General features: G+C 36.2%; 1 protein-coding gene across 9 annotated transcripts in view; it reads right to left on the reverse strand.

Moving 5' to 3' along the window:
- Positions 1 to 17,633, reverse strand: part of FRY (FRY microtubule binding protein) — a 540,327-nt gene that overhangs the window by 156,906 nt on the left and 365,788 nt on the right. For all 9 annotated transcript variants that reach the window (XM_024580787.4, XM_053920706.2, XM_053920710.2 and 6 more), the window contains 4 exons: positions 16,100 to 16,210; positions 9,209 to 9,363; positions 1,160 to 1,259; positions 704 to 875 (listed from right to left, as the gene is read on the reverse strand). In XM_024580787.4, coding sequence (XP_024436555.2) covers positions 704 to 875; positions 1,160 to 1,259; positions 9,209 to 9,363; positions 16,100 to 16,210 — 538 coding nt within the window. The remainder of the gene's footprint in view (positions 1 to 703; positions 876 to 1,159; positions 1,260 to 9,208; positions 9,364 to 16,099; positions 16,211 to 17,633) is intronic.

A 17,633-nucleotide genomic window follows, 5' to 3' on the forward strand; every position in this document is an offset into this window, starting at 1 on the left:
GTTATCAGCAATTTTTAGGATAACTAGACAGAGACATTGGACTTAGGACGTGCTGTACGTATTTGGTTTGGCATGGCAGGTGGATGGGGCGGGACTCACAAGGATCTGGGCTAAGGCAGTGCAAATGTAGACGGGAAAGGAGACCAACTCAAGAAACCAAAGTAAGCCTCCCCTCAAGGTACTCTGTGAGCTCAGGCAAGAAATTGACCAATGCAATTCTTTAAAAATGGATTTTCACAAAAATTAGTCACAAAGATTACTTGCAAAGATTTGCCAAATATAAAACTCTCAATAATTCATATATGTAGCAACATACAAGCTACAAAATCACCTTCACTGCCACCACCAGCAAACAATTTGCAGTAATTATATGTATTGAAAGTTATACTACCCATATTAATTTCTTTGGGAAATTTTATAGAGATAATGTTTGTAGAAACATTATGATTAATTTATGAGAAATGCATCTTCACAGTTGTCCCATGTTTATTTATACCTACACTGTTTTAGGTAAACAGATATTTTTACACTGAAAGATATTCTAAAATTTACTTTTGTATGTAACTGGACTCAGTCCACAATAATTTTGATCTGCAAATTTAGCAACCATAACTATGATTCTAAATTGATATTAGAATTTAAAAAGCAAGATTAATTAGAGCATAAATGATCACGTATGTCATGACCGACTGTTGTCTGGTACCTGAGAAGAGCGGGAGCGTGAGCTCGGGGTACATCCTGGCCAGCTGACACGACAAAAGGGCTAGTGACATGCTGTAGAGGGGTGGCAGTGGGCCGTGGGCTCCACAGAGAATACTGCCAGGTCTTTGTTCAGCTACTTTCTTTGAGTAAACAAAAAGCTTTGTTTCAAGGACCTATAAAGAGGTAGGAAAGTAAGAAAACAATACAGTAAACATTGGCTATGTCAGGAGCATTTCTATTTAATAAAGATTCAAAGTAAACTAATGAATCTAATAGTGATTCAATATAGCAGTATTGAGTATAGTAGTATTCAGTGGAGACATCAGTTAATCCCTCTGTTTACAGTGATAGGCAGAAATAAATAAATGCATATCAAGAAACAGCCACCCAGGGGGCATCCCCACTTCTATTTTCTGTGCCGACGGGTAGACGTTTCTGTGTAGTGAGTGGTACGTGCCTGCATGAGCTGCATGGAGATTTCATAGGTCTCTCTGCTGGTGTCAGAGGCCTTAAACAGAACAAGGTTTAGCAATGTCACCGTGTCGAAGGGATAGTTCCTAAGGGGGAAAAAAAGCACAGTTTATAAGACTGTCTGGGTAGTAATCTAGATAAATCAGTACCACTGGCCTCAGTCACACTTACTAGTGGCACCCCGTGCCTGTTTGGCATTGTTCTACCTCACTCTTTTGCTGTTTATTAGCAGGTAAAGGGAAATAGCTCCATTTTTGTTTAAAAATGAATACTGCGACACCAGGAGAAACAAATACAAAAATCTATTTAATACATATAGATTTTAATGAAAAACAAATACAAGTAGAAAGGACTGCGCTTAGATGATATACTTAAATTTCTCAATAGCTCACTGACTTAATATTTTCATTCAATCTATCTATACTTACTAAGTACCAACCATATACTATGAATACCTGTGAAGTACTTACGACACTAAGTTAGTGAGGCCAGTCCCTTCACTTAAGGGCAGCTTCCAGTATTCTTAGGGAAACAAAACTACACAGTCTAGGTAAAATGGCAGCTACGATGGCGGGCTGCGAACTTCCAGAGAGGGACACCCAAATCAGAGGAGGGTCAGGAAAGGCTTTTCCAAGGGACAGACAAGTAAACTGAGCCTCCAGCCCCAGGAGACATCAGCCAGGCCATGGAAGGGTAGTATGGGAGTGCTGTGGGCAGAGAGAACATTTTAAAAGATTACAAGAATGAAACAGCAAGATACCTTATGAAAAAGGGAAGAATCTCTGAGTGAAAAGAATAAGTAGAGGAATAGACAGTGACAGGGCTAGGGGTGGGTGCACTGGGATTATGACCTACTGGATTTGCAGGGGGGCGGGTGAGGAAAGGACGTTAGGTTTTGAACACCCACTCTCACTGCTGATAGAGAACGGGGGTCAATATTGGAAGCTGTGACAATAATCCAGATGGGAACTCATGAAGGCTTGAATTAGGGCAGGAATAGAAACAGAAAAGGGCTAAAACTGAAAAACACTAAGGAGAAAAAAGTTGGCAGGAGTTGGTAATTGCTTGTATGTGTGGGATGGGAGCTAGGGGAAAACAGGGACACAGACAATAGAGTACATGGCAATTAGTGGCATAATCAAGTGGCATATGGGGACCAAATCTATTTTTTTCTTGCTCTGTGATACTACTTAAAGATGACATCTTTTTTACTGGATGCATTTTCTTAGTCTATAGTGGAAACAAGGTCACAGATGGAAAACTCCTGGTGAGATAAATTATTAGTGCACAGTCTGTATCAGGAGACTGATCTTTATTTTGAGGCTAACTTCAGAAACCAGAAGGTGGCGTGGAGCTAAAAAGCATATTGTTTATCCCGCGGGATTCTTTATTGACTGTATGTAATCACACTGTCTAAGAAGTTCTGTTCTGGAGCTTTCACCCTTGTAGAAAGGCACAACCCCACTGTGCGTACAGGGCCATGTTACAGTAAGTTTAATGTTACATTAAGTTATAGGGAACTGCTTAGACACATGAAAAAAGATTTGTACTTTTATATACAATATTACTCAAATTTAATATTTTTATGGTACTAGTAATACATGAATACATTTTTCTTTTGAAAGAAACACGCGAGGTGGGAGGACTCACACTGAATAGGACTCACTTGCATGTCTGGCAAGTCAGTGCTGACTGTTGGTAGGTGTATAGAACAAAATGTGGATGTGTCCATCTCCTTCTCTCCCCCAACTGTTGCTTCTGATCCTACATGCAGCCACTGCCAACATTTTGGTGTGTGGCCCAGTCCTTTTCTAAGTCTATACACAAAGGTGTGTATGTAAGTACCCCATCCTAACACGTAGGATTTGAAACACAAATGTGATTGTACTACCTACATGTAACGTTTAGAGATTAGGTTTTATACCAAACAATAAAGCCCACCTCAGACTCCTTAACAGCTGTGCAATATTCCACAGTGTGGACAGACTATAAGTAATTAATTACTCTTGAGTGGATGCAGTGCTGCTCCACCTACATTCCCCTCAGGGCCGGGCATTCAGTCCTCCCACTGAAGTGTTGGAGTCTGATACTGCTGGCTGAACTGCTCTCTGGGAATTGCCTTCAACCAGAGAATGTACACAAGCCAAGTCATGCCTACTCCTCAGCAGGAGCCCCTGAGGGACTGGTTGAAGTTTTCATTCCTCTGCCCAGTTCTACTTCCTTCACTTCCCCACTGATGTTGACCCAGTGGGCATTCACTAATGAATTTCCTGCACTCAAATCTTCATCTCAGAGGCTATTTCCTGGGGAACCCAACCTCTGCTAGTTCCATTTTTTCACTATTAAAGTAGTGAAAATGTGCAAGTATTTCTTCAGAACAGATGCTTATACAACATCATGCAGGGTCAAAGGGCACATTTAAAAATTTGGGAGATACTGCACGATTGCTCTCCAAGATGGCTTTACTAATTTGCACTCTATTACTTTTCTAGAACTTTTAGTTCTAAATGAACAAAAAAAGCATGAGGATGCTGTGTGAGAGAGAGAACTGGGGAAAGCCTCCAGATGATGGTGAAGAGGATGATGAAGGTTGGGTGACATTTATGTTATGATGTGCTTACTTTGTTCCAGTTACTGCCTTTACCTAGATGTGTGGCTGCATTGTCATAAGAAGCCAGTGAGGTTTGGAGAAGCTAAGCACTTGCCCAATGCCAAGTAGAAGTAATGGATTTTAGACTCCCTTCTGGATAGTCTAACTCCAAACCACTCATGCTTTTATCCAGTCTTCCTAGCAGCCCACAGCAGAACATGTCACAGCCTATTTTACTCTTATAACATCTGGAAACAGACCATTCTGATTATGAAAGGAGAAAGAACATGTCCGTTTGAGCCTCATTGTGGCAGAGGTGACTTACATCTCTGTCTCTGAAATTAAGATTTAATTCACATATATTTATATACAGAAGAACACTGTAAAACACTGCTGGAGACTTAAGCGCAAAAAAAAAAAAAAAGGATGGATAAAGCCTCTCTCTTATGCGGGGCTGTGCACTTGACCATGTAATGAAGGCATTCCTTAGTAGCTTAAGAATGAGCTATGGAATTTATGTGAAACAACACAGATACAGAAAATGAAAGAAACCCAGAGAAGAAAAGGTGAGAAAGATCTCAAATGAGCAAGAGTGTGTAACAAACCATCTGAACTTAGATGTGCAAAATAGAAATGAAATCTTATGCCTCCCAGCATTTAATTGTTCACCACCATCTAGAAAACAGGCAATGTTTGAAGAATCTGGGAAATGCCTATTAGCTTGGGTTCTTCAGAACTAAATGACAAAGTTCAGGATAGTGTTGAGGTGTCCTGAAGAGACACAGATTCTGATAGTTGATGGAGGGGATTACTCTACAGCTTTTTGCCTCCAATAGCAAGTGAAAAATAGTGTTTACAGGGTGCTTACTCGGTGCCAGCTCTCAGATCAAGAGATTTATTTTACTTACCCCTCTCCCTAACCCTCTTTCACTCCCATTTTATAGATGAGTAACTTGTTCCAGAGCACACGCACATGTTAAATTCAAACTCAAGATAGTAAGTTTCCAACTTTCCATATATATGCCAGCCATTTGTATGTCTTCTTGGGAGAAGTGTCTGCTCAGGTCCTCTGCCCATTTTTTAATTGGTTAGTTTGTTTTGTGGTTGTTGAGTTGTATGAGTTCTTTATATATTTCACATATTTAACCCTTTGTTGGAGGTGCTATTTGCAAGTATCTTCTCCCATTCAGTTGGTTGACTTTTTATTTTATTGAGTTTCTTTTGATGTGCAAAAGCATTTTAGTTTAATATAGTCCCATTCATTTATTTTGCTTTGCTTCCCTTGCCATTGAGGTCAAATTCATAATATCCTCTCTAAGACCAAGGTCTACAAGTTTACTACCTATGTTTTCTTCTATGTCATTTATTGTTTCACATCTTATATTTAGGTCTTTGATCTGTTTGAGTTAATTTTTGTATATGGTGACAAACAACTTCACTAGCTTCAATGGAAATACAAATCGAAACTAGAAGATACCACCTCACGTCTGTTAGAATGGCTATTATCAACATGACCAGTAATAACAAGTGTTGGAGAGGTTGTGGAGAAAAAGAAACCCTCATTCACTGCTGGTGGGAATGTAAACTGGTACAGCTGCTATGGAAAACAGCATGGAGTTTCCTCAAAAAACTACAAATACAGTTACCATATGATCCAGCAACACTGCTTCTGGGTATCCACCCGCCAAAATTGAAAATATTAATTTGCAAAGATTACCCCCATGTTCACTGCAGCATTATTCATGGTGGCCAAGACATGGCAAGTGTCCTTTGATAAATAAATAAAGAAGATGGGAACACATTTACAATGGAATGTGGCTCAGCCACAAGAAAAGATGAAATACTGTCATTTGTGACAACCTGGATGGATTCTGAGAACATCATGCTAAGCAAAATAAATTAGATGGAAAAAGTCAAGAACCATATGATTTCACTCATATGTGGGATATAAAAGTGAAAGCTACAAATGAACAAACAAGACAAACAAAACCCCACAGATAACAGTATGGTGGTTACCAGAGGGAAGGGGGGGGATAGTAAAGGATAAAGGGGGTCAAATGTATGGTGATGAAAGGAGATTTGACACTGTGTGGTGAACGCACAATGTGATACACAGATGATGTATTACAGAATTGTACACTGGAAACCTGTATGATTTTATTAACCAAAGTCATCCCAATAAATTTAAGAAAAGATCCCCACATTTCACGCTCTCTTGCAAACTTCTAGCTGACCAACTGGACTGAATGAGGCTAAACATCACCAGGTAGGGGGTGCTATTGGGATTCATGAGTCATATCTTCCTTGGAAACAAAAAAGTGCGATTTCCTTAAGAAATGTGGGGCACTCACTTTTAAGAATTCAAGCTTGCTGGGCCTGATTTAAATTAGGAAAGGTTTATAGAGAGTTAACTTAAGGCAAAGCAAATATACAAACAACAATGACAACAAAAATAAACCCAACACATATCTTTAAAAGTTAAAACTTTAAATTTATAAATAATTCTAAAACATCTATTAAACATTTTTTAGTAGTATTTTGGATGGTAGGAGTAAAATCAATGGAGTTCTTAAGTATTTAATTAAATATTAAGAGAATTCTTTTGAGATAAGCCAGTGATTGGAAATGGTCTGCACTTTTTCATATAGAGCCCACTATTTATTTACCTTGATTAATAACCTTGGAAAGCCATTTAATCTCTTTCTCAACTTCCTTATCTGTTCTATATCTATATAATTTGGAGTTGAGGGGAAAGTTAGTAAGACAATGTACAGAAGCCAAATAGTTACTTGAACTAATGCTGTCTAAAAGAGGAGCTATTTTCTTTTGTGCTAAATTATAGCTTTAGCTTTATTATAGCTTTATTAAATGCAAGATGCATTTGATAGCTTTTAATCAAATATAAAACATTTGATGAATATTCTTCAAAATTAATATTCCCAGCTGTACCATCACTTTCTATTTTTATCATCACTTCCCCTGGTCCTATTCATGTTCCACTCTGACTCCCAAATCTCTCAACATCACCACAGTTATATGATAGTCATAGTTATAGTTATAGTTAAAGGTTTGATTGGGGACCAGCAAGTTCACAATATACACATACAAACACACAGTCCGTCACAGAAACAAATGAAATCAAGATCAAGAATGCAGAGACTCATTTTTCTATTATCACTGCTGATGAATATAGGGATTGATACATGAACTATGCAAAAATGTCTAATTCCCTCTTCTAAAACCAAAGGTAGAAATTTTTCAGCTATAAGAGCACTAAAAATGTTCATTTTAAAAAATATTTTCAAGTCAATTGTAAGTGGTTCCTTAATAAGTGAATCTACTTATAAATTGTCATATTCCTATAATGTAAATCCAGCTTATGATCATTCCTATTTGAAAAGGAGACAGTAATAATTTACTTTAGAGGAAGGATTCTTCGCTTTGGAAAGTAACTTGTCATTGGAGTGACTGTACAGATGACTTGCTTGAGAAATTTAAAATATGACCCAGTTTATGTATGACTTTTCAGAAACCTATTCTTTTATAAGAGAAGGTATTTAGGTATTTTTCAGAAACAAACATGCAGGAAACAAAAAAAGCAGAAGCTGAAACACCGGAATTGCTTTGGAAAAACAGAATTGAAAACGTAAGTGCAAAGATTGTTCAAACAAATCAGAGCCTTGTCTAGACTACACAGTCTGAGAATTTATGGGAAAAGCGAGCAGCTTTTGGCCACAGCTGAAATGTCAAATGGTGAACATGCCGTGAGGCCAGAAAGACTGCAGGGTTGGCTGCTGTCTTTGCAGACAGGTCACGGCCATGGCGCTGCCTGGCCCTCCAGCCTTCCTTCTGAATAGATGAGTGTCATGAATATGAATCGATACACAATATATGTTTAAGAAACCCAAATAGTTTAGGGCCATAGCTTGAAAAAATCTACTGTAAAAATAGATTAGGGCCTATGTCCTAATATTTTTGTGACTAAAGATATTACTGAAATTGAGATTATGTCACTAAATTCTCAAAGCATTTATTTGTGCTCCGTAAGGAAAAATACCTAGAATTATTCATAGGAACGCCATGTAACAATTTATGAGATGGTGTGCAATGAAATAAATTTGGCTACAAAAGTTCGAAGCAAGTTCACTGGGAGAAGAACAGCAAAGAAAGGAAAATTTTATTATTCTTATTTTATTCTTATTATTAAATATTTAAAATTTTATTATTATTATTAAATATTTATTATTATTTTTGTAAAAGGAGTCTTGGTCTGAGTTATACATTCTAAATATGTTTTTCAGAATTAAAGAATCATGTGAAATTTAATCTAAGTATGTAGAAATATCTGAAAATAAAAAAATATTTTGGAGAAAGAGATTTTTGCAAAACATGATATTTTGGTAATATCCCATAGGTCTAAATAACCTTTCATAATGTTTACATCAAGAAATAAAATGATAGAAAAATCAGTTTATAGTCATCTGCTATAACTTTTATGGAGATTAAAGTACATAGAAATTCTGCAGCTAAGATTATGAAAAATGGAAGCTTTAGGCATGAAATATTATCTATTATCTTCAAAAAAGAAAGATAAACATTTTACATAGTATAGTTACTTTACATTTATTAAAAGTAGATGTTTTCTAAAATTCTGTTCCTGTTAATTTAGAACAGAATAGGTTAGAATTTAAAACTAATTCACTTTTATCTCCTTCTTCTGGCAGCTCAAGACAGCCATTTTAAATGCAACATTTAATTAAAAAGGAAAATCAATAGTATATATGAGTCTTTCAAAAATCAACTTCAGCTGCCTTCTTTCAAGTTCTAAAATGTAAGCTCTTTTATTGGGAAAATCTTATGCGATTTGAAATCTTCAAAGCTATCTTCATTAACCCTTGTTTCATAGTTACAAAATTCAATAAATTATAGTGCTGAATGACTACTTCATATAACGAGGGCAGTGGTATCAAAAGTGTGATCTGTGGAACCTGGGATGCCATATTTCTTTCCTTTCTTCCGTTCTGAAGTTTTTGACAAGGTGGAGTTAACCTTTTCAGACTGCTTTTTGGTTTTAGTTTGCTCTCAAGGTGACTGAAGGAAGGGCTTACTGTTCACACCTGTCACAAGCATTTCTAGAAACTCCCTTAACATATCTTCTTGGTCATTTTCAAATCCAGCTCTAATGTTTCACTATGAATTTCCATGCAAATAAAGGGTGCTATAACAATGAACCACTCTCCTGTTGAATATGAAAAATCAATGTAGCTGCACACTTATTGGGAGTGGTCTACCTGCTGGGGAAATACAGGCCATTTTGGATTCCCATAGAATTTACTATGCACAGATAACAGCAGAAACAGTAGGCTCTCAGTTATTCGTATCGTGAAGAACAACCCTAATTGTATTTGCCACTAATCAGCAGCGCCCACTTATAAGAATCCGTACCTGCTTCCACATACAGTTGCTATGGCTTTGAAGCAGCCTGATGCAAGCTGGTAGGAACCTGTGTAGCATCGGTCAATCGCCCAATTGAAAAGATTTATTTGGTCAGGATTAAGTTCCAAGAGCAAGACAACAACTTCACGGCCAAGTTGATGGACCTGAATACATGGAGGAAAGAAATTATTCATGTTTAATGAAAGGCTATTCCAGGGAAAGGCACCAAATTGAGTTTAGACAATATTGAACGGAGTAAAATAGAAGTGGAGACAGAGCATTCATCTTGATTTATTTTTATTCCACACTTTCCTCTTTAAGAGGCAGCCTTTGAACCTGAATATTGGAATGCATGAACTCAACGGGACCCTGTGTAAACCTGTCACACAGGATCCACTCATTCTGGGTCATTAACTCTGGAAAGTCAGTGAAGACTCTGGCTGTGTTTCTTCTTTTTATTTAAAAAGTTTCTGAAAAATACATGTATTTGGCAAAAAATTTAAACATACAGGAGATAGCTTTTATGTATGTAGTCTTTTGAGAAAAAAATATCAGAGGGATTATGTCTAGGCGACTTGATTACTACATATATTGTGTAAACCTTAGCTGGTGGTCTTTTACAAAGAAATACAGTTATCAAGAATCTCTCCTTAATCACAGACTTTCATATAAAAATATCAGCACAGGAAAGAAAATAGGATCCTTAATTGATTGCTGAAGCTACTGTCATATTTGTCGAAGATTGGTACCTAGAGGCTATATTCCCCTCAGAAAACATTTCCTTGACTCTCTCGGAAGTTGTCCACTGCCTTGCCAGTTACAACCAAATAGAGGCGGGAAGTTTCTGGCTTTTTTTTTTTTTTCCTACAGGGTGTGGGCCCAATTGGGAGTGAATTCTAATTGCATGGTAAAATATCATCAACCTAGTTCCTTAAGGGGTTAAGATAAAAACTGGTAATACTGCTGCAAAAAACTTAAAAATAATATTTCATTAAAAAGTTAGACTAGATTGTTTTTATGTTTTCAGGTCTAACATTTAAGTCATTGACCCATTTTGAATTTATTTCTGTGTGTGGTGTAAGAAGGTGGTTTAGTTTCACTTTTCTGCATGTATCTCTCCAATTTTCCCATCATTTACTGAACAAACTATCTTTAGCCCACTGTATGTGCTTGATTCTCTCAAATATTAATTGACTATAAAGGTGTGGGTTTATTTCTGGGCTCTCTATTCTGTTCCATTGATCTATTTGCCTGTTTTTGTGCCAGTACCATTCTGTTTTGATTACTATGGACTTATGGTACAGTTTGATATTTGGTAGTGTGATTCCTCCAACTTTGTTCTTCTTTCTCAGGATCACTGTTGCTATGCAGGGCCTTTTGTGGTTTCATATAAATTTTTGAAATATTTGTTCTAGTTCTGTGAAATACATTATTGGAATCTTGATAGGAATTACATTAAATTTATAGATTGATTTGGGTAGCATGGACATGCTACCCATGAACATGTTATGTGCTTCCACTTATTTGTATCTTCTTTAATTTCTTTCTTCAGTGTCTTATAATTTTCCACGTACAGATCTTTTACATCCTTGGTTAGGTTTATTCCTAGGTATTTTATTATTTTTGAAGCAATTGTGAATGGGATTGTTTTCTTAATTTCCCTTTCTGTTAGTTTGTTATTGGCATATTAAAATGCCACTGACTTCTTGATATTAATTTTGTATCCTGCTACTTTGCTGAATACATTGATCAGTTCTAGTAGTTTCTTGGTGGAATCTTTGGGGTTCTCTATGTACAATATCCTGTCATCTGCAAATATAGAGTTTTACTTCTGTCATTCTAATTTGGATGCTTTTTATTTCTCCTTCTTGTCTTACTGTTTTGGCTAGGACTTCCAATACTATGTCAAATAAGACAGGTGAAATCGGACATCCTTGTTTTGTTCCCGATCTTAAGGGGAACACTTGTAGTTTTTGGCTGGTGAGTATGATGCTGGCAGTGGGTTTGTCATGTGTGGCCTTTGTTATGTTTAGGTATGTTCCTCTATTCCCACTTTGTTGAAAGTCTTTATCATAAACGCGTGCTGGATTTTATCAAATGCTTTTTCTGCATCTATTGATATGATAATGTGGTTTTTATCATTCATTTTGTTTATGTGGTGAATCATATTTATTGATTTCCAAATGTTGTACCAACCTTGCATTTGTGGAAACATAGGCAGCAAAATCTCAGACATTGCTTGTAGCAATATTTTATCAGGTATATCTCCCCCAGGGAAGGGAAACAAAGAAAAAATAAACTAATGGGACTACATCAAACTAAAAAGTTTTTGCACAGCAAATGAAATCATCAACAAAATAAAAAGACAACCCACAGAATGGAAGAACATATTCACTGATATATATGATAAGGGTTTAATACCTAAAATTTATAAAGAACTTACAAAACTCAACACCCGCCCCCCCCCCAAAAAAACCCCAAAGAAGTGGCTATTTGGAGAACATACAGGTGGCCAATAGACATATGAAAAGATGCTCAAGGTCACTAATCATCAGAGAGATGCAAATTAAAACCATAATAAGATATCACCTTACACCTGTCACAATGGCTGTCATCAATAAATAAGAAACAGCAAGTGCTGGAGAGGATATGGAGAAAGGGGAACCCTTTTGCACTGTTGGTGGGGAATGCAGATTGGTGCAATCATTGTGGAAAGCAGTATGGAGATACCTCAAAAAATTACAACTGGATCTGTCTTTTGACCCAGCAATCCAACTTCTAGGAATATATTGGAAGGAACCCAGAACACTAATTTGAAAGAACATACGCACCCCTAAGTTCACTGTAATGTAATTTACAATTGCCAAGATATGGAAGCAACCCAAGTGTCCATCAGTACAGGAGTATATAAAACAATGATGGGACATTTACATAATGGAATACTACTCAGCCATAAACAAGAATATTTTACCCTTTGTGACAGTATGGATGGACCTGGAGAACATTATACTAAGTGAAATAAGCCAGTCAGAGAAAGACAAATACCATATGATTTCACTCATATGTGGAATCTAATGAACAAACTGAACTAACAAGGAAAATGGGGACAGACACAGAGATGGAGAGCAGGATGACAGCTAAGGGGGTGGGAATGTTAGGGTGTGGAGGGATTGAGCAAAAACAAAAAAGGGGGGGTATGGACAATAGTGTGGTGATTGCTGGGGGTAGGGGAATATAAGGACACTAAATGGTAATGGGAAAAAATACAATAAAGATTAAATTAAAAAGTTAGACTTGAAAGAAAATCATTATTTTTTTGTGCCTTAGAAGCTTGATATTGACATAAAATACGTAGATAGTATATGATTCACAAGTATATGATGAAGTACCTTAACTGAACATGATAATTTGAACAGCATTAAGTAAAAACCATGGACTACTAGCACCAGTAAAGCCTGCCCGGGTATTTTCTTTCTCACTGCTCTCTCCCCTCCTCAAAAGCAACCACATCCTGACTTCCACCACCATAGTTAGTTTGGGCTATTTTTGAAATCTACATAAGTGCAATTATATAGCATACAACTTTGTGCACTGCATTTTCCCCCTCAACTTCTGTTTGACCTACATTCATTTATTCCCCCTGATGCATAGTATCCTAATTCATAGTTACTCCCTAATTTAGAGACTGCTGGGTTGTGGGTATACTGTGTTCAACTTTGGTAGAGAATGCCAACCACTTTTCCAAATGGTTATTCCGGGTTGCACTCTCTATAGCATTGTATGAGAGTTCCCAATTGTTCCATTTCCTTATTGACATTTGGTAAGTGTTAATCTTTTTTTTTAATGTTCTGATTGGTGAATTTTAACCTTTATATTTTCTCGTTATTATTTTTAATTTTATTTTCAATGAGTTTACATTCTATATTATTTTGCATTCATTTCAGATGTACAGCAAATAGAGGTTATACAATTATATAATTTACAAAGCAATCCCCTCAATATTTCAAGCACCCACCTGACACCATAGTTATTGTAGTATTATTATTTTTCCTATGCTGTACTTTACATCCTGTAATTATTTCATAACTATCCATTTGTACTTCTTAATACTTTCACCTTTTTTACTCAGCCTCCCAAACCCCCTCATCGGTCTATTTTCTGTGTCTATAAGTTTGTTTCTATTTTGTTTGTTTATTTTGTTCTTTAGATTTTATATATAAGTAAAATCATACGGTATTTGTCTTTTTCTGCCTGACATTTCAGTTAGCACAATAACCTCTGGGTCCATCCACGTTGTCACAAATTGTAAGAGTCCGTTTTTTATGGCTGAGTAATATTCCATTGTATGCATGACCACAGTTATTTTTTATGTTCATGTCTATTGATGGACACTTGGATTGCTTCCAAATCTTGGCTATTGCAAATAATGCTGCAATGAACATAGAGATGCATATATACTTTTTTGTTATTGAGTTTTAGACAGAAAAAGAGGAGAGAGAGAGATAAATTGATTTGTTGTTCCACTTATTTGTGCATTCATTGGTTGATTCTTGTATGTGCCTTGACTGTGGACTGAACCCACAACCTTAGCATGTTGGGATGAATCTCTAACCAATGGAACTACCCAGCCAGGGCAAGTACTGCCAATCTTTTAAATTTTACCTTTCTGCTGGGTAGCATCTCCCGTGGCTTTAGTTTGCATCTCTGTGATTACTAATGAGCTGGAGAATCTTTTCTTATGTTTACTGGCATCTTATATAACCTCTTCTGTACATAGCTTGTTTAGTCTTTTGCTTATTTTTCTAGGTTCTTTTATTTATTTGTAGGAGACCTTTATATATATTTAGATAAAAATTCTGATTTTTATGTGCAAACATTTTTCATGCTATGGCTAGTCTGTTCACACTCTTAATGGTGCCTTTTGCTGAATGGAATTTATTAAATAGTCTTTCTTAATGATTAGTATTGTTTGCATACTGTTTTAAAGATCTTTCCCTAAAACCAGGGATTAAAATATCTTCCTGTCTTACTTTCAAAAAGCTTTAGTTTTTTTAGCTTTCACATTTAGATCTGCATTCTTCTTTTTTATTCCTGCCATTTCTTCTTTCCTAATGCATAGGCAAGAATCTATAGTATAATATTGACAGAAGTGGTGACAGGGGACTTCCTTGGTCATTTTAATCTCAGGGATCACTTTCAATATTCACTATTAAGTGTGATGTTTGCTACAGGTTCTTTTTAAAGATACCTTATATCAAACTACAAAGTTAATTTTTATTCTTGGTATTGTTAAGAATTTCTGTCATGAATGAACACAGAATTTTAATAAATGCTGTTTCTGCATCTATTGTGATGACCATATGACATGTCCTTCTTGAGACTCTGTTAATATAATCAACATACTATAAATTGATGGACATTAAACCAATCTTGTAGGTCTTGAATAATTACAATTGGACATGATGCATCGACTTTTTTATATATCACCGAATTCAGTTTTCTAATATTTTGTTTAAAGTTTTTCTCCAGGCTCATGAATGAAATTGCCTTTTAATTATATTTCTAGTTAAATCCTTGTCAGGTTTTAGTATCAAGGTCATGCTGGTCTCCTAAAAACAACTGAGATGTATTTCTTCTTGACCTGTTTTCTCTTTAAGGACTTATATTAAGTCAATACAATTGGCTCCTTAAATGTTGACTTCACCAATAAAGCCATCTGGTCCTAAAGATTTGTTTGTGGGAAAACTTTCAATTACAGTTTAAATTTCTTTATTACTTATCTGACTATTCAGATTTTCTTTTCTTCTGTTGCTGTGTTTTTCTAGGAACTTGTCTTATTTATTCATTTTTAAAGATTTTATTTATTATTTTTAGAGGGAGGGGAAGAAAGGGAGACAGAGAAGGAGAAAAACATCAATATGAGAGAGAAACATCAATCAGTTGCTTCCCACACATGCCCTGACTGGGGACTGAACCTGCAACGCAGGCATGTGCCCTGACTGGAAATCAAACCTTTCACTTTGTGGGACGACACCCATCCAACTAAGCCTCACTGGCCAGGGCAGAATTTGTCTATTTTATATAATTTTTCAAGTTAATTGGCACAAAGGTATTCATATGTTTTCTTTTATTTTAAATATTTGTAGCATCTGTAGTAATGCCTCATTTCCTTTATGATGTCAATGACATGTGCCTTCTCTCTCTTTCTTGATCAGACTTGTCATGGATTTATTAATTTTATTAGTCCTTTCACAAATTCAACTTTTGGTTTAAGTATTCATTTTAATTAATTTTTTCTTTCCTTAATTTCTGCCCTTTTCTCTTTACCTCCTTCATTGTACTTTTTTGCATTTGATGTTATTGCTTTTCTAACTCCTTGAAATGGATGCTTAGGTAATTGGTTACCAGCCTTTTTTTCTTTCTAATATTTGCACTTAAGACTATATGTTTCAGTCTAAGCAAGACTTTACGTACTATCCACAAGTTTAGTACATAGTGCTTTCATTATTCTGAAGTTAAAAATATTTTTTCACTCTCTCTTCTTTATTCTTTGACTCACTGGTTATATGGAACAGTGTGTCTTAATTATGTTTTTATTGTTGATTACGAGCTTAATTCCACTGTGGTTTGAGAACAGTCTGTGTCACTTCAATCATTTAAACTTTTTTTGAGACTTGTTTTACAGCCCAATCTATTGTCAACCTTGGTAAATGTTACTGTAATTTTTATCATGATGCATCACAGTGAATTGTGAACAACACTTAAACCAACAGCATTTTGTGGCTGGTGTGGGAAGAGATTGTGCTGTAAATAATGCTTAGACACCTAAGTAGCCTAACTGAGGTAGAACACCCTGGACATTAAACATCAACTGTATCTTTAGATAGAAGATTTACTTACTCGTAAATCTTGACAAGCCAGAATGTTGTCAAGCCACTTATACAGGTAGCCATCTGGGGAAAGGCCCACGTTGTCAAACACGGGGCCACAGCACAACACTGCTGACATTGCCTGATAACAAAACATGAAACACTTGGGAATGGACCCTGGAATGGTCTCATGGCATGCAAATGACTTTATGAAACATAATGACCAGACTTATAAATGGTAAGGGTCTTTTAAACCAGTTATTACCATAAGATTTTAAAGTGTTCCTTAGTAGATTCAATAAAGATAGCAGATTCCAAATTTTGGCTCTTTTTAGAAGAGCTCACCACATAAACTTAACTTTATAAACATGTAATTTTATGATTATAACAAATCTTTATGACCATGTCATGTTATTTAAAATGAACTTATCATCAGTGATGTCAAGTGAATTAATTCTGCTTAGAAAATAGAGCTTTTCAAATTTTGCTTTGATGACCAATATTTGATTATGTATTGAACTGACAAACTTGACAAATGTTTGACTAATGTACTAAATTGACAAACTATGAAAAACATGGAAATAATTGTAATTCTTAATCTAAGATAAAGAAAATGAAAAATATAAACTTTAGTTCCTATGAGTGGGGAGGAAGCCATGGATGGTGAGAAGGTGAGAGCTTGATTAACTCTGCAATTAGCACTTCCAGGTGACTATCGGGGCCATGGTGTGAATTAGCTCCACTGAGTGAACCTGAAAGTCAGCAACTTCTAGTGTATGTGACTGAGCTGATATACAGTTAATTTTCTAAAGGAAATTAGACTGTAAGGAATCATCCTTCTGAAATTTTTGAACAATACTAGTAGTGTGGAAATTTGTTTCTGGGAGTCTTTTAAGATAAGAGACTAAAAAGGGAAATAGCAGATTTTGAACTTGAGAATATACTACGAGGTCAGTCCGGAAAAAGTCTAGCCATTGTTAGTACAATGAGAATGGTTTGTGTGACATCAATGTAACCTGGCAGCCAAGGAGAGTGGACTGGAATGCGCATATGTGAACAATGATGATTTCACTGCACTAATCAGTGGGGCTGGTAGACACAATTGAATGAACATGTGTACTGTGTGGTCATTGCATTCAAAATGACTGAGCAAGTAGAGCAAGGAGTCTGCATCAAATTTTGCATTAACATTCCTCTGCAGAAACTATTTGGATGATTCAGAAGGCTGCAGCTATGGACAACTGGTGATTGGCAGCTTCATCATGACAACATGCTCACTTGTGTATCACATCTCGTGCAGAGTTTTTTGGTGAAACAACAAATCACCCAGGTGGCTCAGCCCCCTACAGCCCAGATTTGGTGCCCTGCAACTCCTGGCTTTTCCCAAAACTAAAATCACCTTTGAAAGCAAGAGATTTCAGACCACTGATGAGGTTCAGAAAAATACGACGGGGTGGCTGATGGCGATTGGGAGAACTGTGTGAGGTCCCAAGGTGCCTACTTTGAATGGGACTGAGGCATCATTGTCCTATGTACAGTGTTTCTTGTGTCTTGTATCTTCTTCA

The sequence above is a fragment of the Desmodus rotundus genome, chromosome 3 (assembly GCF_022682495.2).
Source record: "Desmodus rotundus isolate HL8 chromosome 3, HLdesRot8A.1, whole genome shotgun sequence".
NCBI classification, from domain to species: domain Eukaryota; kingdom Metazoa; phylum Chordata; class Mammalia; order Chiroptera; family Phyllostomidae; genus Desmodus; species Desmodus rotundus.